Source organism: Medicago sativa, chromosome 8 (assembly GCF_051527215.1).
Source record: "Medicago sativa cultivar Bolivia chromosome 8, Bolivia_mono, whole genome shotgun sequence".
Lineage (NCBI taxonomy): Eukaryota > Viridiplantae > Streptophyta > Magnoliopsida > Fabales > Fabaceae > Medicago > Medicago sativa.
The window spans coordinates 61,670,747-61,698,716 of NC_140756.1; the positions used below are offsets into that span (position 1 = coordinate 61,670,747).

Here is a 27,970-nt window from a genome sequence, read left to right on the forward strand (position 1 = left end):
AAGTGTAAAGAAATAAACACAGAACAATATACAAAAGTGTGAAGCACGTTCAAGTGCTACCGCTGATACTTTAACTACCTTTATTCTCATTTTTCAATTTCATTATGGTATCAGTAGTATCCTCATCTTCCGTTGTAGAACCCAAACTCACTATTCAGTCATTACCATTTCCAGGTAATATAGTAGTTAATAGTGGCCAATAGCAGTGCTATAGCGGCCGCGCGTAGTATAGTGGCGATGAACCGCTACGCTAATCGTCGTAGCAGCGCATAACCAAATAGCAGCCGCTTCAGCTGCTATAGCAGCGTAACAGAGCGGATAGTAGCCGCTTTAGCCGCTATTTGATTTTAGTAAGAAATTTCTAAATTTATCCTATTTTTTTTAAAAAAAAAATTGAGAATATTTTGGGGATTCTGTAACCCGTAACATTTTTTCAAGTAATTCTTTTTCTCTCACACGATCTCTTCTCTTCCTCTCTTCCACGGTTCAACTTCATTTTGTTTTCTTCCTCCTCTGTTCTTTCTTTATTTCACTATTAGAAAAAGCAAAATTAGATAGAGAAATCAGTGATGGAAAAAAATAAAATCCCTCACAAATTCGTTAGTCGCAAAATTTAGTGACGGAATTAGAGAGGGATTTCACATTTTCCCTCTCAAAATTTCTCTCAATAATTTTTGCTTTTTTAGTAGTGTTTGTTCCTCTATCTTTTGTTTGACGGTTTCTCTCTCTCTTTTTTTTCTTCCTCTGTTGTATGGTTTCTCTGTTTTCTTTTATTTTATGGTCTCTTTTGTTTTATGATTTTTTTTATTTGTTCTCCTGTCTTTTGCTTTTTGGTATTTTGATTTATGAAGGTTTCATGATATTTGAGTATTATATTTAATTTTATATTAAATATACATTTTTTTTTGAGAAATATAAAAGTTTGTTTATACTCTATAATATTATTCATGTAATTTGTCCAAAAAATGATCAAATATTCATGACCGTCATTTGTCATACCGCTATATGCTATCCCGCTATCCCGCTTTTGTGGAAGCAACATGTTGAACTCAGAAGCCACTGTCTATATCATATCCTTGTGAATACAACAAATCCACCTTAATTTCACTTTGTACTTGGTTATGTAGCAGCAAGATCAATTGCTGACGACTTGGCTTTAATCAACCGTAACATTTGTTGCAATGAGGAGGCATCTATATATAGCCTTATAAGCTATGTAAACTTATACCATGCATTGTGAATTTGAATCTTTTGATAGGCTAAAAATTACCCTTTCCTATACGTAATCTAGAACTGTTTATCAATTTCTAACACGAAACTTTAGTTGTTTTCTCGCAGAACGGATGCAAGGTTAGCAAGCGCTAAACCTAAAAGATAAACAGACAAGTTGCAAGTAAAAGGGCATTCCGGAATCCACCAGATTGAAAAAAGTTCTCTATATTTTTATTGAATGAAAAAAAACTGCCCCTTAGGGTACGAAAGTTTAGTTTAAATACTAGGAAAATAACCAATCATAATGGGCCGAAAATAACAAACTAAAACAAAACAGAAAAAGTAATAAAGTTGCTGAAATAATAAAAATGGCTAAATTTACCCCTACATCTTGGCATAGTCATATGTTATGTTCTTGAGTGAATTCCCTTCTCGAAAAGGTATAATTCGAGTCAATCTGACGCCGGATGCCAAATTTGCACTATTCGCGATGAGCCTTTCTTGCGCACCACTTTATCTTCGATACGTACAGCCAGCTTACCTACATCACTAACTCACATGCATCAACCATCTGGATTTTGCTAAAACTATCTTGTGCTTGACACGGATAAACACATTGAGAAATGATATTTGTACAACAATTTTATCACAACTTTTTAACAACTTTCACTCTCATACTCACATTATATTCTTATTCTCTCTCTTCCTTTTTCTCTCTCTATTTAAACTTTAATGGAACAAAAATGATTCATATAATTCCTTTAAAGTTTTGATGATAACAAAGTATTAAAGAATAATTAGAATACTAATATATGTTCAAGTGTGCAGAATTAAAGAATGAATCTATCATTGAAGAATGAACGCATAAAGAGCATGAGAAGGATTCCTACTAAACATTGATGTACTGCCAACCTTCCTTCCTTGAATCAAACAAGATGGGTACTAAGTAGAACTATTTATCTTTTCAACATATAGACCAAATTTTTTTATGTTTTTGACTCTTGATTTTTTTTTTCCTTTTTCTATATTTTTTTGTGTGTAGACCCATGGTAATCTACATTTTCTTTTTGATAAATAAGTTCTACTAGTACCCCACCCCAAACTTAAAATATTGCTAATTCCAAAGAGAAACCCCAAACTTAACTTCAAACCATACCAAGTTGTAAACATTTTTATCTAACCCCAAGAGCAATCAAATATATGACATTAAGGTTCAGAACTGTGACACGATCCGTCACGTAGTATAAACAAAAGGAATTATTGTTGAAGGCCTAAAGGGGTTTCACAATGGAGAATAAGAATATAAAAGGGTGGCGTGAAAGACTCAAGGTACCAATTTTTTTTGCCTCGTGTGTAATATAAAATGATCGTCGACGTAAAGAACAGCCGCAAATTCGAGAAAAAATAACATTCAGATGAAACACTCAAGATAGAAATAATTACAGTAGTAGAATGGATGGGAATATTTGGCTCAAAATCTCACCGGTTATGCTATTCAGAAAAGAGATGGTGACTAATATGAGTACCTTCAGTAGTAAGCCCCAAAGGTTATTATGCTCTTGAATGTAAGGTAAATTAGCCTCCACTGTAAATGTTATGAAATAACTCTCTAACACTAAAACAAATTAAGCATAAATGAAAAGGTAATAAATGTAATGCAAGAAATAAAATTTTATATGATAATACTTGAGGATTAGCAACAATAAAAGAAAGAAAATTGTTTAGAAATGAAATCTCAACTTAGCTTATTTAAGAGGAAAATTAATGTGGAAAATAAAATGATGGGTTGCCTCCAATTCAACGCTTCTTTCAGGTCACTAGGTTGATGGAATAAGTTGCCTCATATTTAGCATGTGTTTTACATCTCGAGCATGACGAATATGTCTAACTTGTGCTCGGGAGCCCCTGAACTTCAGGCTCCGTGTCTTCCTCCTCATCTTCAAAGTCAGAATCTTCATCTAGCAGACATCCTTTTGCTTCTTCTTCTTCGACTCCTTTTCTAACGTATGCATCCACAACTCCTTTAAGAAGTAATTCTGGTGTTTGACTCAAGTCTTCTTTATACACGGGATAAGTCACATCGAACACCTGGTATTCCTCTGGGGTTCTGATAATAGTTCCCCCTTGTTCACCATCCAAAATAAGACCAAACTAAGCAAAGAACGATGTCCCTAGGATAATTGGGAAATCATATGTGTCTCTGGTATCAGCTATTACGATGTCCAAACTAAAGTCGACACCCCCTATGTTGATTGGAAAGTCATATAATATGTCAATTGCCTTTTCGGTTTGGCCATTAACATATCAAATTGTCTTGTTGTATGGGCTTATTTTTCAATGCATAAATGTCCGTTTTTCCATCCTTTTGGGTGTTTGCTTCCATATAATATCTCTTGGAACCTGGGAACATAATTACTCCCTCTGTAAAGCTTTTGAGGTCTCTTGATTCTTGATCTTCCCAAAGTCTTCACTAATCTTCAGATGTCTTGATTTGCCGATTTGCATGATTTCATCATGAACTACATCAAAAACATCCTCGGATTGCTTTGTTTCGGGAAGAATATAATTACAGACTCAAATATAGAAAACATTACAAATGTCCCAAAATCATAAGCAATTGATTTAATACTCCTCTATTCTGCTTGTAAAACCTACTGAAAATGACTGAAAAACATGCTAAGAATAATGTAAGATGATCTTTCATCAATTACTTAGGGTTTAAGAGAAGAAAACTGAGTTTTTTTTCCACCGATCCAGCAAGGAAAACAAGCAAAAAGTGGTTTTAACTCGCAGAAATGCGCAACGCGTATCCCTGGGTGCAGGATGGGCATGAGGCAGTGACAAATACTTTCTCATGAGCAGTGGCACATGAAGTAGCCTCTCATGTGTGAATTCTTCACTTTAATTTGTATTGCTTCAAAAAACATATAAGAACCATTGATCTTTAATCTTGATATCCTTGATCCTTCATGTGATCTCTAGGTTTGTCGATTTATATGATTCCTCACTACAAAACCCTCAAAACACATATGGTGTTGCATGATTTAGATAATAGTGAATTACAATGACTCGAGCGAAAACAATACAATATGTTCCTCAAACCATTGACAACTCCTCTAACTCTCATCTTATTTGTCTTCATCAAATGCAAAGAAAAGTACTACAAACATAGTCAAAAATATCATATGATGCTCCCTCATCACATAGTCATAGGTTTTGTGGATTGAAAAGAGTATTAACTTTTGATTGATTATATCACAGTTTATAGTTGAATTGAGTAAAAAGACTAAACACAAATTCTCATATTGGGTAGAACTAGTGTTGTGTGAATTGAAAAAAGTGGAAGTCCCACATCGGATGGAACACACACATTAGTAGTGTTTATATAGTGGGGGTGTACCTCTAATTAATGAGGTACATAAGCACTAGAAAAAAATATTGATATTATGATAAATTAAATATTAATCATTATTAGAATGTGCTTTCTTAGTCCCCAAGTTTTGCTAAAATATTTTGGAACACAATCTAGAATATTTTGGAACACAATTTGAAACATTTGGGTAGGCAATCTAATATATTATTAGAATGTGCTTTCTTAGTCCCCAAGTTTTGCTAAAATATTTTGGAACGCAATCTAGAATATTTTGGAACACAATTTGAAACATTTGGGTAGGCAATCTAATATATTTTAGTGCTTGATCTGAAATATATTTTGGTACATAATATAATATATTTTTGTACTAAATATAATATATTTTGGTACTCAATTGAGATATTTTTGTACTAGATCTAATATGTGAATTACTTAATGACAAAGTAATGTATTACTTGTTCCCAAAGTTTCTCACTTATTAGTTGTGAATTTTTTCTATAAATAGAGAGCTCACACAGTGCATTCCACACACCAAAGAGTTTCATTGAGTTGTCGGGAACTCTTTCTCTCTTCTCCCTTTCTTGACTTGTGTTGACGAGTCTTTCCTCTCTTCTCCCTCCTTTGACTTGTTCCCTTCTTCGACTTGTGTTAACAAGTCCTTCTCTTTTTTCTACTCCTTTCTGTCCCTTCGGAATTAAGAGTGTTCTTAAGACCATAGTCCCTTTTCGGTTTAATGTCCATTGGGAATTAAGAATGGTCTTAAGTTCATAGTCCCTTCGATAATATATGTCCCTTCGGAATAAAGAGTACTTTTAAGATCATAGTCCCTATTTGGAATAAACAATGTCCCGTCGGAATTAAGAATGATCTTAACGGAATATAAAAATTATTTCAATATTTTCTATTTGAGGAGAAATGGTGGTATCACCATATTTGAGTGGTCGTAGTGCCATATTGATAGTTTGGAGAACTTAAAGGTTAGAATGGTGGAAACACCATATTTGAGTGGTCTCAACACCATAATATAATGGTAATAATACCATATTAAAGTGGTTTTAGTATTAAAGAGTGGTCTTAGTACCATATTTGAAGGTGTAATTCTCGAACGATTTTCTACAGTGCAATAGTTAATCGAACAGTTGTAGCTGGGCTTGTTTTATCCTGGAGGAGGCGTGGTTGATAGTCTACCTTGCACAACTTTGGGTAGTGCCACAAAACGTCCTAAAGAGAGCGACCTGGTCGTGACTCAACCTAGTAACAACTTCGGTATATAATAGAATTTGGAAATCCAAATTCAACAGTTTGGAAATCCAAAAACAACATATTGTATATCTCTAATCATTTGTACTTTGTGCACGAATTCGAATAGTCATACGCTTTTAAAATGGAATTTTCAAAACCACGCTTTCGTAAACATTTTATTCCGAAAAAATCTATTCACCCCCCTCTAGCTTCTTCTTGTTACTGTCATATCGGCCAACATATTGGGCGACCAAAACCCTAAAAATAGGTTAAAAGAAAAAACAAAGAAAAGGAACACCCCAAAGGGAAAATGTTGCTACTCAACAACCCTTAGGTTCTTCCTTAAAACGAGTGTTATAGGAATTGACTCTAATAGTTTGATACAATTTCTTCCTTTAATCATTTGTAAGATAATGAGTAAAAAGAGCCTATGCATCTTCGTTCTATGTAATCAAAAAGTGAGGATTAGTCACTACTGTCTCTTTGGCTATTTGAGTTTCTGAAATAAATTGCTCTTGTGATGATGTGGCGTTGGTATGATTTCTGTCTTATTGAGGAATCACTTCACTTGTAGTTATTTCGGTAGGAATAACACGTTGGACCAACTCAAGTTATTTTTGTATTTGTAGACATTTGTAAACAGTGACATCCGCGAAAGGAAGATGCTCAAGATGCTTATTTGATACTCATTCAACATGTTGTTCTGGGTCATTAACAACTGAATGCTTCTGTTAGGGGCTGGCATGGGTGACTTGTTCCAAATTAAAATCTTGCTTAGTTACATTCTATTGTATTTGATGACAGGTCATCATACATTATTTTTATTATGTTTATATGCAAAGGGGCTGGCATGGGTGACTTGTTCCAAATTAAATCTTGCTTAGTTACATTCTATTGTACTTGATGACAGGTCATCTTACATTATTTTTATTATGTTTATATGCAAAGATCATAATGCTTTTACAAATTCAAAGGAGTGTGACATACCTAGAGTCTCAAACTGATCATAGATATATGAGGCTACATAAGATATTTATGGTCAACTTTTCTGAATGTTGCATTATAAACTTTGTTTCCGTCCTAGATTTCAATTGGGACGGATATTTACACTATTGTGTGATGGAAAATTCCGTCCCAAATCAATGTTTTTCTTGTAGTGTACTAAGAACCATTCATGGTATGTGGTGTACTTCTAAGATTCATAGATGTACGTGTATCCTTTAGATGACAATTTTGGAATACCGTGATTATGTTTCAATTACCTGTGGGAGAGTAAGTCCCTATCATAATAACCTTACAAAGGCATACCATACCCTGTAGGATTGACGACCCTATACCTTGTATCGTGCGTATAATCTTATGGTGATGAGCAGGAGCAACTTGATAGCTGGAGGGACGTTAAAATTCCAAAACTCAATCACTTGAATAGAACCCATAACTAATCATTGTTTGTCTTTAATCCAACATGAAAATATAGGGAATTCGAAGAATCCTAGCCACCGCTAAAATATCCATTCAAAACCATTTAATTTTCTGCAATAAACTTAACTGCTTTGCGCAATCAAAACAAATTTGCAAACTCCCCCCATTTATTTGATTTTTATTTACTATTGATTTAGGTTTAGCTAGTTTCCTAGTTGAAATGAATGAACTTAACTGCTTTGCGCAATCAAAACAAATTTGCAAACTCCCCCCATTTATTTGATTTTTATTTACTATTTATTTAGGTTTAGCTAGTTGCCTAGTTGAAATGATAATCCCCGTAAAGACTATTTTACTTACTATTTTATTACTTGAAAACGGTTCGGTGCACTTGTTAATTTAGTCATCAATTACTAATTTATTTTCGGCTAAATTAATCCAATGGTCCCTCAACTAATTTCCAGTTTTCATTTTCGTCCCATAAGTCTTAAAATCATCATTTTGGTCCCTCAACGTTTGCTCCGTTATTCAAAGCAGTCCATGCTGATAACTTTAACCCCCAAATGTCTATGGTGAACCAACCTTAAGAGTGGTCTACCATAGATCCTATTAATTATTTTAATTTAAACCGTTTGATCTTTCTTTTAAAAGAGGACGGTTAGATTTCAGGCATTTAGATTGCAGGTCCATTTTATGTAACGGTGGACCACCATCACCAAAAAAAATTCCCTCTTTCTTCATCTTCTTCCTTTCCTCCTTCATCATCTTCATCACCTTCATCTTTCATATTCATAAAAACCTCAAACTTACCCAGAAGAAGGAAAAACAAACCAGAAACAATAAATTAAAATCCTCTCCTTTTCCACTATCTTCATTATCTTCTTCAGATTAAAACTCATATTAAACCTATAATCAAACTTTTTTCCCTTTTTCTTTCATCTGAACATCAAATTTTATCATTGTCTCAAATCAAAGCACCCAAAGAACTCGTTAAATTTTTCTCCTTTTATTCTTTCATCTAAAAATGAAATTTTTTAACTTCAATTACTATCAACAAATTAGATGCAGGAATCACCATCAATTTTGGAAATGAGGAACAAAACCGCAAAATGAAGATGTAAAACCTTTTAGGTGCCTTTTGAAAATCAAGTTCCGAAGACTCTTAACAATTAAAACCAAAAAGGGTACCATCGTGGATCAAGAACCCAGTACCAATAGTTACGTTCAGTATCACCGCCGCTTCTCTCTCCTCCGCCACTGCACTTCTCTCCCTCCGTTTCTCACATCTCTGTCTCTATGCCAGATCTGAACTTGTTGTCGCCATCGTTGCGGTTGTCTTCGCCGTTCTTGCAGCCATCATTGTAATTACCATTACCATCGTTGATTTCTCCCTCAGTGTTGTTGTTGCAGTCGCGACGTGAAATCCAGAAATTGAGTTTCACTCTGGACGAAAATCATTCAAGGAAGCACAAATCACCACGAGGGAATTTCTTCTAGGTTTTTTTTTTTTTGGGCTGTGTCATATTGATGAGTTTTCTGTGCAGATTGAAGAACATAGGAGCATATGAGTGATATTGGAGAACAAAGGAAATAAAGGAAAATTAATGGGTGAATTAGATAGGAGATCTGGAAAAAATTGATATTTTTGTGTTGTGTTGTGTTTCTTTGGATTTGTATTTTTAGAAGAAAAAAAAATTCTGGAAAAATGATGATACAGATTGAGGAAGAAGAAGAAGAGAGAAGATTATCAAAAATAAAAAAAAATTAGGTGCTGACGGTTCACTATAGATACAATGGACATTCAATCGAATGGTTAAAATCAAATCAAAAAACGGCACAGTTACTTATTTGACGGAAATGACGTTTTTGAAATTTGTTTCAGAAATTGAGGGACCAAATTGATGATTTTAAGACTTATGGGACCAAAATGAAAACTGAGAATTAGTTGAGGGACCATTGGATTAATTTAGCCTTTATTTTCTGAGCAATTATGAAAAATAAACTAAAACAACTTGATAAAAATAAATAAACAGATAAACCTATTTAGTGAGTAGAATACTTTTTTTAATATTTTTTTACTAAAAATATTGATATCCATCCATTCAAATTAGTCGGTTACATCTGATAAAATCATAAATTCAACATCGCAATAATGAAAAGTATGAATCTACGAGAAAACTCACATAATTCAACTCAATTGCAAAAAATAGAAAAATGCCTTCGAATAATGTGACAAAATAAAAGTGATAAGGATTTCACGCTTAAAGATCTGCAATGTTGACGACCTAGTCATTTGTTGAATCAATAACTGATCAAATTTGATCAGTCAATCTAAACAAAATAAATACCGCAACAAGACACGACATCAAAATGAAGATCACACCAAAATGGAAAATCAAGCAATGTCATAGTGCGACGATGAAATCATGAAAAAAAATTGAAAAAAAAAACATTTGAATCATATGGAAACCACTTATTTATATTAAAAGAGGAATAAAAAATATGCACACGGGGGATTCCGTGCCACAAAGTGTCCCAACACCACCTCTTTCTGATAAAAGAAGAAAAACTTAGAGAAAATAGATCTTAAACGACTAATATAACATATTAATCTAATACTCCCTCCGTTTCAAAATGAGTGTCGCTTTAGCCAAAATAATTTGTTTCTAAATGAATGTAACTTTACATTTCCAATACAACTTTAATTTTTTTCTTCCAACTTTACCCTCTCCAACTTTTCTCTCACACAATTTTCAATGCAACTTTAAGTTTGTCTTTTTCTTATAAAGTAAGGGCAGTTTAGTAAAAGTGTTATGTCTAATTATTTTATTTCATTCCTTAATCTGTGTGCAATTGCTTAAAGCGACACTCATTTTGAAACGGAGGGAGTATATTTTTGAAATTAAAAGTCAATTCATATATATAATAATAATATAAGATTAAGTGTTACGACAAATCTCATTAAAAGAAAAGTGTGCATTAAATTTAAAAACCGATATTTGGAAATATAAAATTAGTCAAAAAAGGAAGAAAACAATAATAAACGCATCTTAAAATGCAGGTTTTTGACACAAATGGAAGGCATGCCTTTGAGGATGCATGAATCACGACAAACTGCATTTAGTGATCATTGACTCGTATTAAATTTTTGGGGTGTGAATTGGGTATCCTCTGAGTGAAACTACAAAATATAGTCCTCGTGAGCTTAGCTCAGTTGGTATGGACAATGCATAAAATATGCAAGGTCCGGGGTTCGAATCCCGGCCACCACCAAAAAAAAAACTACAAAATATAATCCCTCGAGCCATGTAGGACCGCATTGGTGGAAAATCTTACACTCAAGAGATTTATCATTGCTGCATTCTCAAAGATGATTCAAACCCAAGATCTTTAATCAAGGTAGAAGATATCCCTTGCCATCTCATCTATGTAATCATGGGTGACTCATATTGATTTGTAAATGAAAGAAAGTGACACTAAATTAATAAAAAATATATGTTTCTTAAATCACAAGCATAGGAATTCTAGATTTCTTCGACCATTTAAAAACTTACACACAAATAGGAGATATCAGGCTCGATACAGGATAACTATGAAAATATATAGCATAACAATCTAGGCATTGTTAGATGAGATAGGTTCTGCGAACAATTAATTCTGAATCTAATCAACTAAATCTGTGATTTACTCGTGATTAAAAAGACTCGTAATATTTTTTTTCTCATTATGAGTTTAATAATAAAAAATAAAATAATTAAAAAAAGATCAGAAATAATTTAACAGTTACGGAAATATAAATCCCCTTTATAATTTTTAATTAAAAATATACTTTTTCTTATTATAAATAGTTGGTCATACTCCACCATCAAATTGCCCGCTCCTCTCCTCTCTCTCTCTCTCTCTCTCTCTCTCTCTCTCTCTCTCTCTCTCTCTCTCTCTCTCTCTCTCTCTCTCTCTCTCTCTCTCTCTCTCTCTCTCTCTCTCTCTCACACACACACACACACACACATACATGGAAAACGATGATTGGGATCTCTTTTCTATTGTACGTAGCTGCAAAGCTACCACCTTTACTACTCCTGCCATCATTTCTGAAACTCCACCTCAAACCCTACCAATAACCAACACCATGAAAAATAACATCACATCCCCTCAAAACACAACACCGTATTGCTATGATGATTTTACATTTACCCAAGAAAATAACACAATCCCAATTACCCCACTTAAACCCAATGACTTCATTGAACTAGACAAATTGGTAATTCGTTCCAATCCAACAAAAATTATCCCCACCCCTACTACCACCAATATCTTAACCCCTTCAATCACAACCACCATTATCCCCACCGCGTTGACCACCACAACCATTTTCCCCACCCCCTCGACCATTACTACACCTACTCATATCACCACCAATACCATCACTAACACTAGTTTTCATGGATCTGATCAAAATTCTACATTTTCTTATTTCCCAACACACGTTGAACACCAACATATGCAACCAAGTGAGTTCACTGAGCTAGAACAATGGATGCTCCAATTCAATCCCCCCACCACTATCCCCATCTCCACCATCACTATTCCCAACTCCACTACCCCTACTACCATTACCCCCATCACCACTGCCATCACCTTTAGTACACCCCCAACAACTATCAACACCCCCACCACCACTAGTCCTATAATCCCTACCACCACAACCATGATTAACTCTAGTGCTAATGGACTCAATCAATATCCCGCCGTTTCTGATTTCTCATTACCTGCCGAACAACAACAGGTTCAAGCCAACCAGAATAATACTACAATCCCCAAATTTCGACGTGAAATCGACCATGAATTAGTTCCACAACAACTCCAGAGAAGTCATAATCAACTACCAATTCAACTACCACAAACTAGTTTTAGATCTTTACCAAGTACAAAACCAAAACGACCAAAATTTAAATCAGGAAAAAGGTAAAGTATTGATTCCTATTATTTAATATATTTTACATATAAGTATATTTCATTGTATTAAAATTATTAATTTTTTTTTTACATATGTTAACTCCTTGTGACCTAAAATCATTTTACCTTTCTTTTCTTATAGAAAAAATGATAATCAAGTATCATTGGTGAGCTATGTGGGGGCAGATAAGGTTTCAGAGGATTCATGGAGATGGAGAAAATATGGACAAAAACCCATTAAAGGGTCCTCACATCCAAGGTTTTTAAGCATTCAAAACTCTAACGTTCATATATTTTTCTTAATACACACACCCACACCAAGGGTTTTAATTAGTGGTTCCCATTGCAAAGAGTTGCATTTAAATGAGAAAAATATGGTCTTAGTCATAGTTGTGTCTTCTTTTCAATTTTGAAAAAATAAAAAATTGTTAGTCTTATTTTCACTGAACGACACATTTGAAAAAAAAAATAATTACAAAATAAAATAAAATATTTTAAGATCTTGTATATGCATCACTTTTTGCTTTTAGCCTCTTTGATTTTTTGTTTTGTTTTTGTTGCTCCCTATCTTTTTTCTATAATCCTTGGTATTTCTTTTAGTTCCCACAAATTTATTCAATATTAACATTGGTTTCTTTAATAATAATTTTAACACTTATCTTGATGTACGAAAGTCAAATATTCCATATGAATAAATTTGGCAGGAATTCAAATAAAATAACAGAGACCGAAATAAAAAAGTGGTATATTTGCAAAAGCAAAAAAAAAAAAAAAAATACGAAGACTAAATTTAAAAAATATATATTTATAGGAATCAAAAACATATTTAAATCTTTCACCTTATATTTCTAAAATTCATATTTTCCCTTACATTTATAGTGATTTTTATTATGTATATATTAAACAAATCTTTCACTTATTGTGGTACGGAGTTGGATTGCATAGCTTTTTGTAATATCATAGCCTATATAAATATGTGTTTATATGATTTTAGGTATTAAAATGTTGCAATTTAGCAGTGTTTGATATAAAAAATAATCAATGAATGATTTTGCAGAAGCTACTACAAATGTAGCAGTTCCAGTGATTGTTTAGCAAGAAAACAAGTGGAAAAAATAAAAGATGGAGATGACACTTATGAAGTGACATATCTAGGAGAACACAATCACAATAAACCAGCAAATAATCGGAACTCCAATGTCGGTAGCTCTCGGTACATGTCACCAAAGTTTGAATCATCTGTTGATGGAGAAGCTAGATGTTTCACAAACATCATAAACTTGGGTTCTCCTAATGCGGTAATGTTGCAGCTTGATCAGCCAGAGAGCAGCAAGGCTCGGGTTCTTGTTGGTCAATCAAAAATCCCTGATCTAAAAACTGAACTTAGTCCTTTACCTACACTGGGCAAAGCAAAATCTCCCCAACATAATGAAGATTCCAATGTTTTTTCATATGAATCAGAAATCCCGTATACAGAAGCGAAATTTATTGAAAGCTTCAAAGAAGATGAAATTTTGATACCAAACATGACACCTATGTTAAAGGAATTCTTTTTGGATTTCAACAATGTCAATAGTTGTGCTCTATTCCATTAGTTGGGTTTGACCCAAAGAGTTTGTCAGTTTCGACCTATTTAAATTTGAGCCGTCATCAAAATAATATATAAACAACTGTTCTTCTAAGTTATTTAATGGTTTTGAGTCGTCCTCTGCATAGTGTGATCAATCTCCAAATTTAATTTTATTTGTGCAAAACCAGATAGAGGATGAGAAAAGGTGAGAGGAAGATGCGAGAGAAGAGACAAAAAGATATAGTGCATAGACTGTATAATAGAATATGTGAGCTTGATTGATCTAATGACTCTCGATTATTGTTTATAATTCCTATTTTCAATCAACAAATTTCTCCTCTCAATAACTATTATTATATATATGCTTTTAAGACTTTAATGAAATTTTATAAGATATTAATCTACATCAGTATCTCTTTTTATACTTTAAAAAATTTGGATTCAATTCGAAAAATATATATTTTCAAATTATAAAATATTATAGCCAAACTCTTGCACAATAGACGATACAATTCTCTAGCCAAGAGCATAGCATAACCCACTAATAAGTAATAACACACATGGTTCCAACCTATTATTAGAAGAAGTACTTCAGTAACTCTGCTCCTCTTTCCCTGGAAGCTCTCTTTCTCCTTCCTTCTCCTTTTCTTTCTGAAAGTAAGCTTCATTTGAGCGCCTCATCATCTCTATAATTTCAGCATTACGTTTATAAGTTCTCTCATCCACTGTCTGCCAGTTAAGAGACATTGATACTAAAGAATTAAAATATGCACATAAAAACTAAAGGCACAATAAACTTTGTTGAGAGAAAAACTTGCCGTTTCATTATGATAAAAAACCTTGAGGTATCTCCTAGCACTCGGACTCGCCCTTGCATAAACTGTTTATTTTATATGAAATAAGAAACAATGGGTGAGGTTTCTTTTTATGAACAAGCTTTTGTTACTTATAACAATAACAATAGATCCATGAAGAGTAGAAATTCTATAAACAAAGCTTTTGTTACTTTTATGTAAAAAAAAAAACAATTCAAAGGCTTGAAACCCTAAAATAAACACAATTCAAAGCTTATAAACCCTAATCCCAGAAAGTCGAGAAGATTCGAATATATGTCCAACAAACACACATAGCAGATTCAGTAATCGACTAGAGTTGAAAAGGAATGTAAATACCTCAAAACGGTGAAGAAAGAGGGAGAGATAGAAAACGATGAAGAAGGAAGAAAACCAATGAACTCTGAAACTAAAAAAACGCGATCAAGTATATGATATATATATATAGAGAAGGCATGGGATTTGGGCTGGATTTTATACTATTTTATACTATAATAATATTATTTTAAATTTTTTTGTCAAAAATATTATTTTAAAATTTTAAATTCCATCAAAATAGGAGTATCCACGATAATAGAAACAATTATTTTTGAAAAACGATAATAAACACAATATTATCTCCTTCAAAAAAAAAAACACAATATTATCTATACTACACTAGTAAAAAGATGGGCAATCACGTGCCGTCTTTTTTGCTTTTTTTATTTCACTAACGCGTGTAAATTATAAATTATATTTTATATGGAATTTTGATTAAAATTATATGTATAAATATTGATTACTTTTTCATTTAAAAAAAAATATTGGTTACTTTCAAATTGTAACAAACTCAAAAAAACTATATTTATCGTTTTCAATGAATACAATAATTAAACAAATATAGAGCCCATTTGTTATAAATTTATAAAATAAATGGATTTCTCTTTTCTATTTCTAAAAATGGATTACTTAAAAATTTACTCAAAAATAGTAGAAGTTGTTTAAATATTCATTGTTAGACTTTTTACAAGGTAAAAATCACATATTTTTTTAAAGTGACATCTTTCAAAAATGATTTTTATGAAAAGCTATTTGAAAAACATTTTTTTTAGAGATTTTTTCAAAATTTTAGTGTCCAAAAAAGATTATAACAAAATGATGAAATACTTAGAATTACCTTTTAAGATAAACTATTCAAACAAATTTTTCATTCAAAAAGCTATATGTTGAAGAAAATATTGATGTTGTTGAATGCGAGATGACAGAAGCTTCTGGAGGCCCTAAAAGTGTTGACGAAGTCATCTCAGAATCTCAGGTTGATGAGAAGGCGAAAGTGGCTTATCCCTAGCTGAAGAGGAACTGGTCAATTTTCTCAATCGGTGCAGGTTGAAAAACTTTGAGGTCATGCTATGCCCCAGATGTAGTTTTGTGTTCGACATAAAGGTTACCAAAAGCCTTGAAGGTTTTGTTCCAAAATCCAAGAAAAGTGGAAAATGGTCTGATGATCATAGGCCAAAGTTCTCTTCTACCAAGAGTTGCATTACTTTCATCAATAACTCTTCGACCACTAATTATGTTAATAAGAATGGTCTTGGGAAAACTTTTGTGCCCCATGCTAAGGCACCTGTGAAGAAGTGGGTTCATTCGACCCATAAATATGTTCAGTATGGGAAAAACTATGTGGTGAAAGGCTGCACTAGTAACACTGTTACTAAAAATGTTACTACTGATACTGAAAATCCAAATGAGTCAAGGAAGTACGTATACTGTAATAGTAATAATTACAAAGGGAAAAAATCCTATGACTCGAACTCAATGGAGAAGGTATCAAGTCCAAAAAAAGTTCTACTGCAAGTACTAATGATAAAGCGATTGGCCCTAAAAGGAAAGAAAAAGTGGTTGAAACAGTTAGACCTATCAAAGAGAGGTTGTCTCTTCCTCCTATCGAGGAAAATCCTGTTAGAGATGATGAAATGGATTCATAATTAGACTTCGACGTTGTATGCAATGTGGTTTCCATTTTGCCTGCAGAATATAACGGGGTATCTGAAGTCGAAGAATCAAAAGATGATTACAATCTAGAGGACATGGAGAAATATAAATCCATGTGTTGCTACGTAACAGATTATGGTTGTGGTGATCAACAAAAAATCATATTCGAGAAACCAAATGACTTTATGAAAAGCCATCTCAACCATTATTCATTCAAGCCAAAGTTGATGATGTTAGAGTCAACGTAGATGGTGGTGTTGCTGTCAATCTAATGCCTCAATCTTTACTTAAGAAGATTGGGAAATGTGGTACAGATTTGAAACGTCACAATATAGTTCTGTCGAACTATGAAGGGAATACTGGGTTTTCTCTTGGTGCTCTCCAAGTGAATCTAACTGTGGGATCTATTACCACCGTCAAAAGCCAACTTCAACTTACTCTTAGAAAGAGAATGGATACATGGAATAGGTGTCGCTCCTTCATCTATGCACTAGAGAGTTGTAATCTGAAGGATGATAGCTTGGTTGAAAATGTCGAGGCAGATCAAAGTTACTTTTTTGCTGAAGTTAATCATGTCACAAGAAAAACCTTTGGGAAAAGTTTGGATAAAATAGCACCATGTTCTTTTGTTGAAGATGGTTGGAATGACCAAACATATGTGAGTTATGTAAGGCCTCATTTGATGAATGAGGCTTTCCTCATGAAAATCCTCTGGAGCCTTATTAACAAGCCTAATGACCTTTGGTGTAGGGTGTTGTACAGTAAATATAGGAGAAATAATGATTTGAAGATAATTATAACCTCTCAACCTTATCATTCTCCTTTATGGATAGCTCTTACTAGGGTGTGGAATGATTTTCAAAGAAACGTCATTTGGCAAATAGGAGATGATAATAGTGTCAATTTCTGGTTGGATAAATAGGGTCCAAACAACAATTCCCTCATTACTCTAGCGACAAATTCGTATGTGGATACCACTCTTCTTGTCAAGGATCTGATGAGTTCTTCTGGTAATTGGGATCAAAATTTCCTTTTTGATAACTTGCCTAACAACATAGCTGAAAAGGAGTTAGCTCTCCCCTACTCCTTCTAGTGGTGATGGTCCTGATATTATTGGTTGGGGAGGCACGAGTATGCAACAATTCTCGGTCAAAAGTGCTTATGACATGAAAGACGGGAATCATGCTAATACTGAAGGGGATTGGAAAAATTTATGGAATTGGAAGGGTCCTCATCGTATTCAACCTTTCATTTGGTTGGTTGATCATGATCGCATTTTAACTAATTATCGTCGAAGTAGATGGGGTGTTGGCATATCCCCAATTTGTCCTTGTTGTGGGAGTGAGGCTGAGACTACTCTTCATGTACTCAGAGACTGCACTTATGCAACTCTGGTATGGATCAGACTTGTACCTTCATATTGTATAACTAACTTTTTTCCATTGATTGCAGGAATTGGGTTTTTACAAACCTCAACAAGCGTTGGAACAGAGATCCCAACTCTAAGTGGAAGACAACTTTCATGACTACTTGCTGGTATATTTGGAAATGGTGGAATAAGACAGTCTTCGCGGGAAATTTCCAGAGACCGGAGAATTCCACAAGGATCATCCAAAAGTTTACTGATGATATTGAAGATTGTACTCTTAATCAGTTTCAAATTGATCTTCGGCACACTGAAACATTTTATGTTGGTTGGAAATATCCTCAAGAGGGATGGATCAAACTCAATTATGATGGAGCGTGCAAAGAGAATGGAGATCGCTCGGATTATGGAGGCCTACTTCGGGATGCTAATGGTAGATGAGTCAAAGGTTTTGTCAGCAAGATTGGCGCTTGTGATGCTCTTCATGCATAGATGTGGGGTATGTACCTTGGTCTAGAGTTGGCTTGGAGGGACGTTATTTCTCAGCTTTGCGTTGAAAGTGATTCAAAGTTGCTTATCGACATGGTACCTCTGTGCTTATTCAGTTTATTCAAAATATTTTGAATCGTAATTGGCGGATTCAGGTTCATCACACTTTGAGAGAAGGCAACAGAAGTGTTGATTGGCTTGCCAACTTCAACCTTACCATGAATTCTTGAAATTTTATTCTATTGTAGACCCCTCCTAGTGAGCTCAATAGCCTCCTCTTTGATGGCATCTCTGGAGCTTGTATGCCTAGAAATGTTCATTTAATTGTTTAGTTTTCTCTTTTGGACTTCGGCCCTCTCTTGTAAAAAAATATAAAAAAATAAAAATCTCTCCAAATTCATTTTTGTTCCATTTACGCAAGTATATAAACTTTTTCAGCAAACTACAGCTTTATGTAGAAGAGATGCTTCCCAAAGTTCTTGGGGTATCATTGTGCTTTGAGCTTTGAGGCTTTCAAATTTGGTTTCTTTTTATGATTGAATTTAGTACACTTGCTACGTTGACAGTTAGAAATTAGAGATCATCTCTATTTCTAAAAGAAATTAATATCAATTACTATAGTTTTTGTTTGTATAAAAGCCTAACTATGTCACAAGTTCTTAAAATATGTGCATTTTTACACTCAACTATAGTAATGAATTTCAATCAAACAATTCACATGTTCATAATTCTATGTTCTTTCTTTATCCTGTGTATTTCATTAAATTTTGTCCTCAATATGAGATACATAAATGTTACAAATCGATCAATTACAAATGGATCAAAATTAAGCACATAGTGCTAAATGATGATACCTCTAAAATGTTAATTTGAATGCTGCAGGCACGACTATGAAACTGCCATGCTATACAAATAACCAAATTTTCAAAGGAAAAAATGTTATCCTTCCTATTATTTTGAGATATGACTGTTTCGGCAAATTTGCCGGACATAATTTGAAGCTATTTTCCTATGATATACTCTTTGGAAGTTTGAAATCCAAAACCTCCTGACTTTATTGGAAAGTGTAAATAATTATCAGATGAAGTCAGGTTGGCCGGTTGAAGTTAAGCATCGATGCCACATACGACTGTTCGGGTCCACCAATCGGGGATGCGATATTACTTCGGGGATGGGGAAGTAAGCGTAGTGAGTGTTACATATACCTACTGAAATGCCGCTGTATCCTGCAAATGCACCATGAACCTGAAATGCAAAAGAGTGAATCAACGTGACACATTCAGCTTCATATGCAGGAAAGTATTGTGTGCTTGGTGGAATTCATTGAATAGAAAAGCACAAAATCGATATAGTTGGCATTGAGAGAGCTTACAGCATTTTGTCCAAGTACAGTGCATAAAATTCCATCTGATGCGTTTGCTCGACATGCACGGATCATATATGTTGGATCGATATATTTTACATCAGCATGAACACCAATCTCCTTGAAATATTTTTTTGTCTGAAATACAAAAGTTGCAGGCATATCATATGTTGTTTAAATAAAAAAATTAAATGAAGTTATCTACATTGCAGAAGAAATAAACGCTTTGATTCACTTTGTTACGGATACAAAAGTAGCACTACAATACACTCCATAGAACCACACTAAGAAACAAGGCTTAGAATTACACCCAAAAAATTGTAATTGAATTATATTTAACAGAAATAAATAGAAATAACCTCATGATCAGAACTAATTAAATTACATTGTTTCTTGAGTAATCATAATTACTACAATCATCACAATTGACTTAAAAGGTATAAATTTTGTTGTTCTGCATACATTGAGCTACGGTTGCATCAACATTATCATTTTTCTAGTCGGTGTAAAACTTTAAATGTTATTTCTTCAAATTTCTCTTTAACATTAATTAGGTAAAACAAATTCAACAATATACACTCATTCCATCATCATATATCAACCCATTTGGTTTACTTTGAGCACCATAAACAATAAATACAAACCTCTTGTTGAATATATACACCGATATCTCCAAATACAATATTTCCCGATGCATCTTTAGCATTGGTGTTTTGAAGTAAGTTCTGCACAAATAAAGTACCAGTTAGCTAGTTTCTATGTTTTGAAGTAATCATTTTTTGGTAAGGTCCTTATGACCTGAAAATAACATGGCTAAGAACTTGCTATTTCCTACTTTCCAAAATAAATGTCGTTCAAAGTTTTTTCTCATAACCCGTTTGAATTGGCTTATTTTTGAGCTTATGCAAATAAATAAGCTTTTTATGTATTGTTTATAAGCTTGTCAAGGTAGGTTATGAAATAAAAACTTATGAAGATTTTCGTTAGTGAAAGAAAATATGAATTGACATAAAAGCTTATTTTTTTGCATACATTATTTTTCATAAGCTCAAAAATAAGCCAATCCAAACGCGCCCTAAGAAAAACAATAAATGAATGAATAAATGTAACAATTATCATTAAATATTGACTATTAACAGTTGTCATAAATGCATATTGATGTATAATAATGACTTGAAAGTGATATAGTCAATACCTTTTTTAGTTTTTTTTTTTTTTTTGGGTCAAGTGATGCACTCAATATTAATTCGGGATAAACTGGAATAAATTAATTAATGTTACATTTAAAAGGTAAAAAGGACACTTATTTTGAAAGCAAAATGCTAACATGACATTTATTTTGGAATGGAGGGAGTAGTTTGTTAATTATAAATTAATAGTTACCTGGCCAGCTCCTTCTGCCACACAGACTACGGCGGATCCCTTCATTTCTAGAAGGTACTGAAGATGCCTCAAAACACCATGAGGGCCATGTAAATTGAAAGGTACCTTAGAAATAAAGACAAAATTTGTATCAGTTTATCAGTATGAGGAATAAAGCGAGACCATCAAATTTATTTTATCATACATACCTCGGGAATCAGACATACGTCAACCTGTCCACTAGATAGGGAAGCCTGCATTGCAATGAACCCACTACTACGGCCCATCAACTTCACAACCCCAATTCCATGATATGCACTATGTGCCTAATAAAAGATGAGGAAAGAAATGCCAATATTTAAATGTGTATTGAGTAGAAGCAATTACTGCATTGAGTGACAGAGAATAAGCTGTAATTTACCTCAATGTATGCAGAATTTATTGCCCTTTGAGCTTCTTCCACTGCAGTATCAAAGCCAAATGTTTTATCCATCAATAGAATATCATTATCAATAGTTTTCGGCACTCCAATGATAGACATCTTGAGCCGTCTTTTGCAGCACTAAAAGAAATGAAATAAATCTCAGTTCCGAAAAAATAACCACTTATTAGCAGGATAAGCATAAAATATAAAACAGTACATAAAATGAACAAGTGATATGTAAGATTCTTCAATATCACACATAATGCACATTTGGGATAACAAAGCATTAACATTCAGCTTAATGTCATTGTCAACACTAAACACCGAACTAATGTCATTGTCATTGTCAACAACAGAAAGGTATTGTAAGTCAAGGCAAATGAAAAAATAACTTCTCCATGAATTTCAATGAACAATATGTTTCTAACATATTATTTCTGCAAAAGAAACTCTGAATAGATCACAAAATCCAAACTGAAGCATTGACTGATGCAAGGCTAGAGGATTAATCACCTCATTGTGAATTGCATTTGCACCTGCATGTGTGCCATTTCCACCCAATACAAAAAGCATGTTGATCCCTCTCTCCTACAAATCAATAATACACATATAATAAGAGACAAATATGATACCATGATTCACACGAAATCATCAAGTAGGTTTTGATAGATAATGTCAATCACGCACCTCCAAACTATCCACGATATCACTAACTCCAGGTCCTCCTCGTGAAACTCCCAACAGGCTTCCACCAGATAGATGAATATTCTGAACCACTTTTCTCGACAGCTGTGAAGGATATCTAACTATAGTTAAATTGTTATTGGAAACTGGAAACTCATGTTTGACTAACTATATCTTTAGATGAATCAACTGATGTTAAACCAAAAATACCAAGGACGGAGGCACAAGATTACCGGCACTTCTGTCAATTCTTTGTCTGAAAATCCACGATAGCCGAAAGGAATCCCCACTATCTTTTTCACACCATATATTTCAAGTGTAATTACAATCTGCACCGCATTCATTACTTGAGCAATCAGACATAAATAATTTAGTAAACATATTAACTAGCACTACGATTAAATGTGAGGTGAACTTAGAATTTCCTTAACTACAAGATATAAAACAATTTAGAATTATATACTTAAATGTAAAGGAAGGGGGAGGGGAAACATATAACATATTTAAGACTGTTACATGACAGCAAAGATATATTTAAAGTTAGTTGGTCAATAGCTTAGGCATGAACATTTTATTCTGCATAAAGTTTTAGTGATGACTAATAGTAATATGAATAGTAAACGATTATTAAAAATAATAACCAGTACAAATTAGAGTGTTACATTTAATCTAATCAATTCTCCCTAATTTAAATTCCAATGCACGTGTAAAACTTCACTCTTTTCATTTACGAAAAGCAAAAGCTTTCTGAAAAATAACTTGATAAAAAAACTAACCTGTCTGATGACATCATTAAGACCAGGGCAGAGCCCTCCACATGTGACAATTGCTGCCTTTACATCTTCTGGTTTATAGTATATTTTTTCCCGAGGCCCAGCTCGATGAACCCTAGAAAGATTTCAACAACTCACACCATATAAGCTAATTTCGAAAAACAACATTTTACATCTCAAGAATAAATACAAAGATATTGAAACCAGAAAATAAAAGTAACAACTATCTGATAAAAAAAAAGGGCAACCCGGTGCACTGAAGCTCCCGCATACGCAGGGTCCAGGAAGGGGTCCCACCATTTGGTGTATTGTACGCAGCCTTACCCTGTTTTTACACAAGAGGCTGTTTCCAGGACTTGAACCCGTGACCTTACAGTCACATGACAACAACTTTACCAGTTGCGCCAAGGTTACCCCTCAAAAGTAACAACTATCTGATAACCAAGAAAAAAAAGTTAGTTATCAAAGAAGCTCTAAGGTGATTATGATATACACACCCTGAAGTCCATCAAATTTTGTCGGTTTTGGAACACTTCCTTTACTGTTATTATCGAATTATCGTATCAGATTTCCAGGCTCTGCTAAAGTAATATTCATAAGTCGTGCTATTTCTCGACATAGTCCAATAGAACAAATACATTCATCAAGATGATAGTGGAATAAGACTTTTTTTTGTATCTATGCATTACTAAACATTGCAAGAATTCAATCAACCAAGAAGGGCTGACTGCAATTTTAGCCAGAACATACAAGAAAACATCAAAAGTGAAGACCAAAATGGTTATCAGAATTCAGAAGTCATATTAATATGGATTTAACCACTGATATTACATCCAACGTGATTTTAGTACAACTTTTTAAGAAGCAATTTAACATGAGAAACTACATATTGAAAATTTACATCCCCTGAATGGCATTTCAAACCTACCTTCTAAGATGCAAGACAAAATATGGAAACATAGAAACAATCATATATAATTGACTGCAAATGTTTAAAATTGTGGAAACAAACGCTTTACCATTGTTCTACCCAAGTACAATCGGGGTCAATGCACTCAGCACCAGCAGATTTAGGCGATGAATAGTTGATTGTCTGAAAGACCAAAGCAAATGGAAAATCAACATTCAGAACCACATCATGTTTTTTTTTAAACGCTATTGGATGAGAGCATCAATAAATGTCTAACAGTAGCATAAGCACAATTCAATTGCATCAACTCATTACAAATTACAGAAGACGTCAATACCAGGATAATAAAACAAAATGCATAAACTATATAAGTTAGTCCAAGTGTGAGAATAAACACTAAACAGATAAACAACTTTGAAACATCTAGCCACTAGCACAACCTAAGTTTTAACTCAACGTAACAATGCCGATTTGTAAGATGAAGATTATCTAAGCTTAATAAGTCCTATTTAGGTCCAATCTATAGCCAGTGTGAGACTTGAGTTTTTTTCAATACATCCCCTCACATGTAGGGTCTTTGGGCCATGTGCGTAGATAATACCAGTGGCCCAATAATGGATCTTGGATAATTTCAGGTACCATTTTAGGGATCAGTCTAACTCAATCTCACAAACCAAGTTCTAAGGTAAAAATTGTCTAAACTTTATAAGCCCTACCAGGTCATATTTCTAGAAATGAGACTTGGATTTTCCCTACTGCACCCCTAAACTTTATAAACCATATCAGGTCATACCTCTAGAATTCCACATATACGAGACTTGGATTTCCCCTACTACCCCCCCTCGAGGATCTAGGATAATATTCGGTACCATTTAAGATTTTGACTCCAACTTGATCCGACAAAATCAGCTTATAAACTGATAATTACTTAAGCTTTATAAGTTCAATTTAAGTTGTATCACTAACCAACCTAAAACTTACTTATATCAAATAATAGTAGTAATTTGAGCTAAAATATACAGCAAATCCCTGATTCAATTCAAAATTAATGAAAGAAACATGTGTTGATTAAGCTAACTAAACGAACTTAACTTAAAACAACATTAATTAAGGGAAGAACATAAACAATCATACCTTGAGAAGCACTCTATCATTGTTATTAATATATCCATTCCACTCCTCATCCAATGTATAATGACCTGGAATATCTTTACCAATCGGAGTTCTATCACAAAAAAAAAATCATATATTAGATGCTAGATCAGTGGTAAGAGTTTGTCACTGTAACTTAAAAAACGGAGTTCAAATTCTCTCATAAACAAATCACCTTAGAACCGTTATAAAACAATCATTAATGTCACCTTAATTTTTGATCGGTGATGAATATCACCAAGTACTAAATTACTCTAACTAGTCCTATCTAAAAAACTAAAGATAATACTGAAAATCTTCATTCATTCAATATAAGGTCATACAATGCTTATACACTCAACATAAGGTCACCACATGAGTGCACCTTATCTTAAGTATCCTATCAATTTCATAACAATTTTCCCTACCCAATATTTTTTAAGATAAAAACACCGTTAAATAGGTTTGGATCTCATCCCAAAAGCTAGCTCAAAGTCAAGCATATTTATACACTCAACAGCCCGGGAAGAGAAACTGAGCGATGTGGGACTAACAACAAACTACAAGCAACTTCAACAAACACATTGTATCACTATCACAAGATACACTAAATTCAATTGAAAGCTATAAATCACGGACACTCCTCGGATTATATGTTCCCCGGGGTCAGACACGCGATGTCGGTGTCCGACACCGACACCAACAAGATACCTATGATTACATTGAACTATGTCATTTTCTGAAATTATTATTCGTGTTGGTGTGTCAGTGTCAGGTGTCTGTGTCCATGCTTCATAGACTGAAAGTAAGTTAATTAAGTTGAAAGAAAAAGAAAACAAACCTCATTCTAAGACAAAAGGTAGAAGGAATAGGAGGAGAATCGGGAAAGATATCAGTAATATGAGGAAGACGAAAACGTGATTCAAAATCTTGCTGAAACTTGAATTTCCAATCAGGATCATTGAAATCAATGGAAGTTGAAGAAAAATTTCTATGTTCAGCAAAAACACCAACATTCTTGAAAACTCTAGGTGAGTTGGAATGAGAGAGTCTGAATATAGAGGAACGGATTTGAGTTTGGTGAGGAAGGTTAAGGTAGGGGTTGTTGGTGGTGGTGATCGCGTGGGAGATTGAAGCCATTGAAGAGTGTGAAATCTGAGAGTGATTGAATGTGAGAGATGAAGGTGAAGGATCGGTCGGAAGGAACAAGAAAAGAGAAAGAGAGAAGAAACAGTGAAGAAGTTTGAGTTTGACTTAGTTATGATATCGAGGACTAAACAATAGTTAAATTGACCTTCGTTGTGTTAAGGTTCTTGAGGGGGATAGCAATGGTGTCATTGGTGCCACAGAACCATTCTTGAGGTGGTAGATAGTAGGATTTTGTTTTGTTACTCCCTCCGGTTCAAAATGAGTCTCATTTTAACTAAAAAAATTTGTTTTAAAATGAATGTCATTTTACATTTTTAATACAACTTTAATTTTTTCTTCCAACTTTACCCTCAATAAATACTCCAACTTTTCTCTCACATAATTTTCAATGCAATTTTAACTTTTCTCTTATAAAGTAATGGCAGTTTAATAAAAATGTTATGTCTAATGATTATTTCATTACATTCCTTAACATATGTGCAATTGGCTAAAACGACACTTATTTTGAAACGGATGGAGTATTATATATATATATATATATATATATATATATATATATATATATATATATATATATATATATATATATATATATATGGGGTTTGCTACAACACACCCACTAGTTTTTATGTGGGAGTGTTTTAGCAAGCTACACCTTAAGGTGTATTTAACTACTTTTTAGTTATAACTTGCTAAAACACACCTTCTAAAAAATAAGTGGGTGTATCCTAGCAAATGCCTATAGGAGTTGCTAACATACACCCACTTATTTTCTATAAGGTGTGTTTTAGCAACATTCACCTTAAGGTGTATTTAACAACTTTTTAGTTATATCTTTGCTAAAACACACCTTAATAAAAACTAGTGGGTGTATCCTAGCAAACCCCTATATATATATATATATATATATATATATATATATATATATATATATATATATATATATAGGGTTATGATAGAAGACACCTTTTGTGAAGGTGTCTTTTATCAAGTTACTCTATGAGCTTTTGCGAAAAGACACCAACTTACTTTTATGAAGGTGTCTTTTAGCAAAGTTATAACTAAAAAGTGAAAATCACACCTTAAGGTGTTGCTTGATAAAAGACACCACCAAAGGGTGTCTTGTAACACAACTCATATATATATATATATATATATATATATATATATATATATGGGGTTTGCTAGAACACACCCACTAGTTTTTATGTGGGAGTGTTTTAGCAAGTAAATAACTAAAAAGTGGTTAAATACACCCTAAGGTGTATGTTGCTATAACACACCTTCTAACAATAACAAGTGGGTGTGTTCTAGCAAATCCTATAGGCATTTGCTAGAACACACCCACTAGTTTTTATGTGGGAGTGTTTTAGCAAGTAAATAACTAAAAAGTGGTTAATTACACCCTAAGGTGTAGCTTTGCTAAAACACTCCCACATAAAAATTAGTGGGTGTGTTCTAGCAAACCCCTATATGTATATATATATATATATATATATATATATATATATATATATATATATATATATATTCCCTCTGTCCCAATTTATAAGCAAAAAAACACAAATTCACACTTATTAAGAAAACAAAAACATAGTAGTTTGAGGTATAATTTTTTGTGTTCTTCTTTAAATAAGTTTTATGGAAAGATATAAAAACAATTCTTATTGGTTAATGATTATGGAGAGAATAGAAAGAAGAACAAATTGAATGCAATTTGTTACGGTTACAAATCTCAAC

At 33.4% G+C, this 27,970-nt stretch overlaps 2 protein-coding genes across 2 annotated transcripts; one reads left to right on the plus strand and one right to left on the minus strand.

The window, feature by feature from the left end:
- Positions 1-11,170: 11,170 nt before the first annotated feature.
- On the plus strand, positions 11,171-13,846 carry LOC146900243 (uncharacterized). The gene is made up of 3 exons (XM_085731812.1): positions 11,171-12,214; positions 12,348-12,464; positions 13,263-13,846. The coding sequence occupies exons 1-3, from the start codon at positions 11,262-11,264 to the stop codon at positions 13,798-13,800; spliced, it is 1,608 nt and encodes a 535-aa protein (XP_085587938.1). The 5' UTR covers positions 11,171-11,261; the 3' UTR covers positions 13,801-13,846.
- Positions 13,847-19,107: 5,261 nt separating this feature from the next.
- Positions 19,108-26,341, minus strand: LOC146900244 (ATP-dependent 6-phosphofructokinase 5, chloroplastic-like). Its single transcript, XM_085731813.1, has 13 exons — positions 25,923-26,341; positions 25,085-25,175; positions 24,060-24,133; positions 23,044-23,155; positions 22,501-22,596; positions 22,271-22,372; positions 22,097-22,171; positions 21,581-21,721; positions 21,369-21,485; positions 21,181-21,285; positions 20,442-20,522; positions 19,807-19,935; positions 19,108-19,679 (listed from the first exon to the last, which is right to left on the minus strand). The coding sequence occupies exons 1-13, from the start codon at positions 26,219-26,221 to the stop codon at positions 19,512-19,514; spliced, it is 1,590 nt and encodes a 529-aa protein (XP_085587939.1). The 5' UTR covers positions 26,222-26,341; the 3' UTR covers positions 19,108-19,511.
- Positions 26,342-27,970: the final 1,629 nt, after the last annotated feature.

Excerpts from the sequence above, each read along its gene's own strand:
- LOC146900244 (XM_085731813.1), bottom strand. The coding sequence starts at position 26,221 with ATGGCTTCAATCTCCCACGCGATCACCACCACCAACAACCCCTACCTT. Across the intron at positions 21,486-21,580 it reads TAAATTCTGCATACATTGAG|GCACATAGTGCATATCATGG; the intron begins GTAAATTACAGC and ends ATCTTTTATTAG. Across the intron at positions 19,936-20,441 it reads GTGTATATATTCAACAAGAG|ACAAAAAAATATTTCAAGGA; the intron begins GTTTGTATTTAT and ends TTTGTATTTCAG.
- LOC146900243 (XM_085731812.1), top strand. The coding sequence starts at position 11,262 with ATGGAAAACGATGATTGGGATCTCTTTTCTATTGTACGTAGCTGCAAA. Across the intron at positions 12,215-12,347 it reads AAATTTAAATCAGGAAAAAG|AAAAAATGATAATCAAGTAT; the intron begins GTAAAGTATTGA and ends CTTTTCTTATAG. Across the intron at positions 12,465-13,262 it reads AAAGGGTCCTCACATCCAAG|AAGCTACTACAAATGTAGCA; the intron begins GTTTTTAAGCAT and ends ATGATTTTGCAG.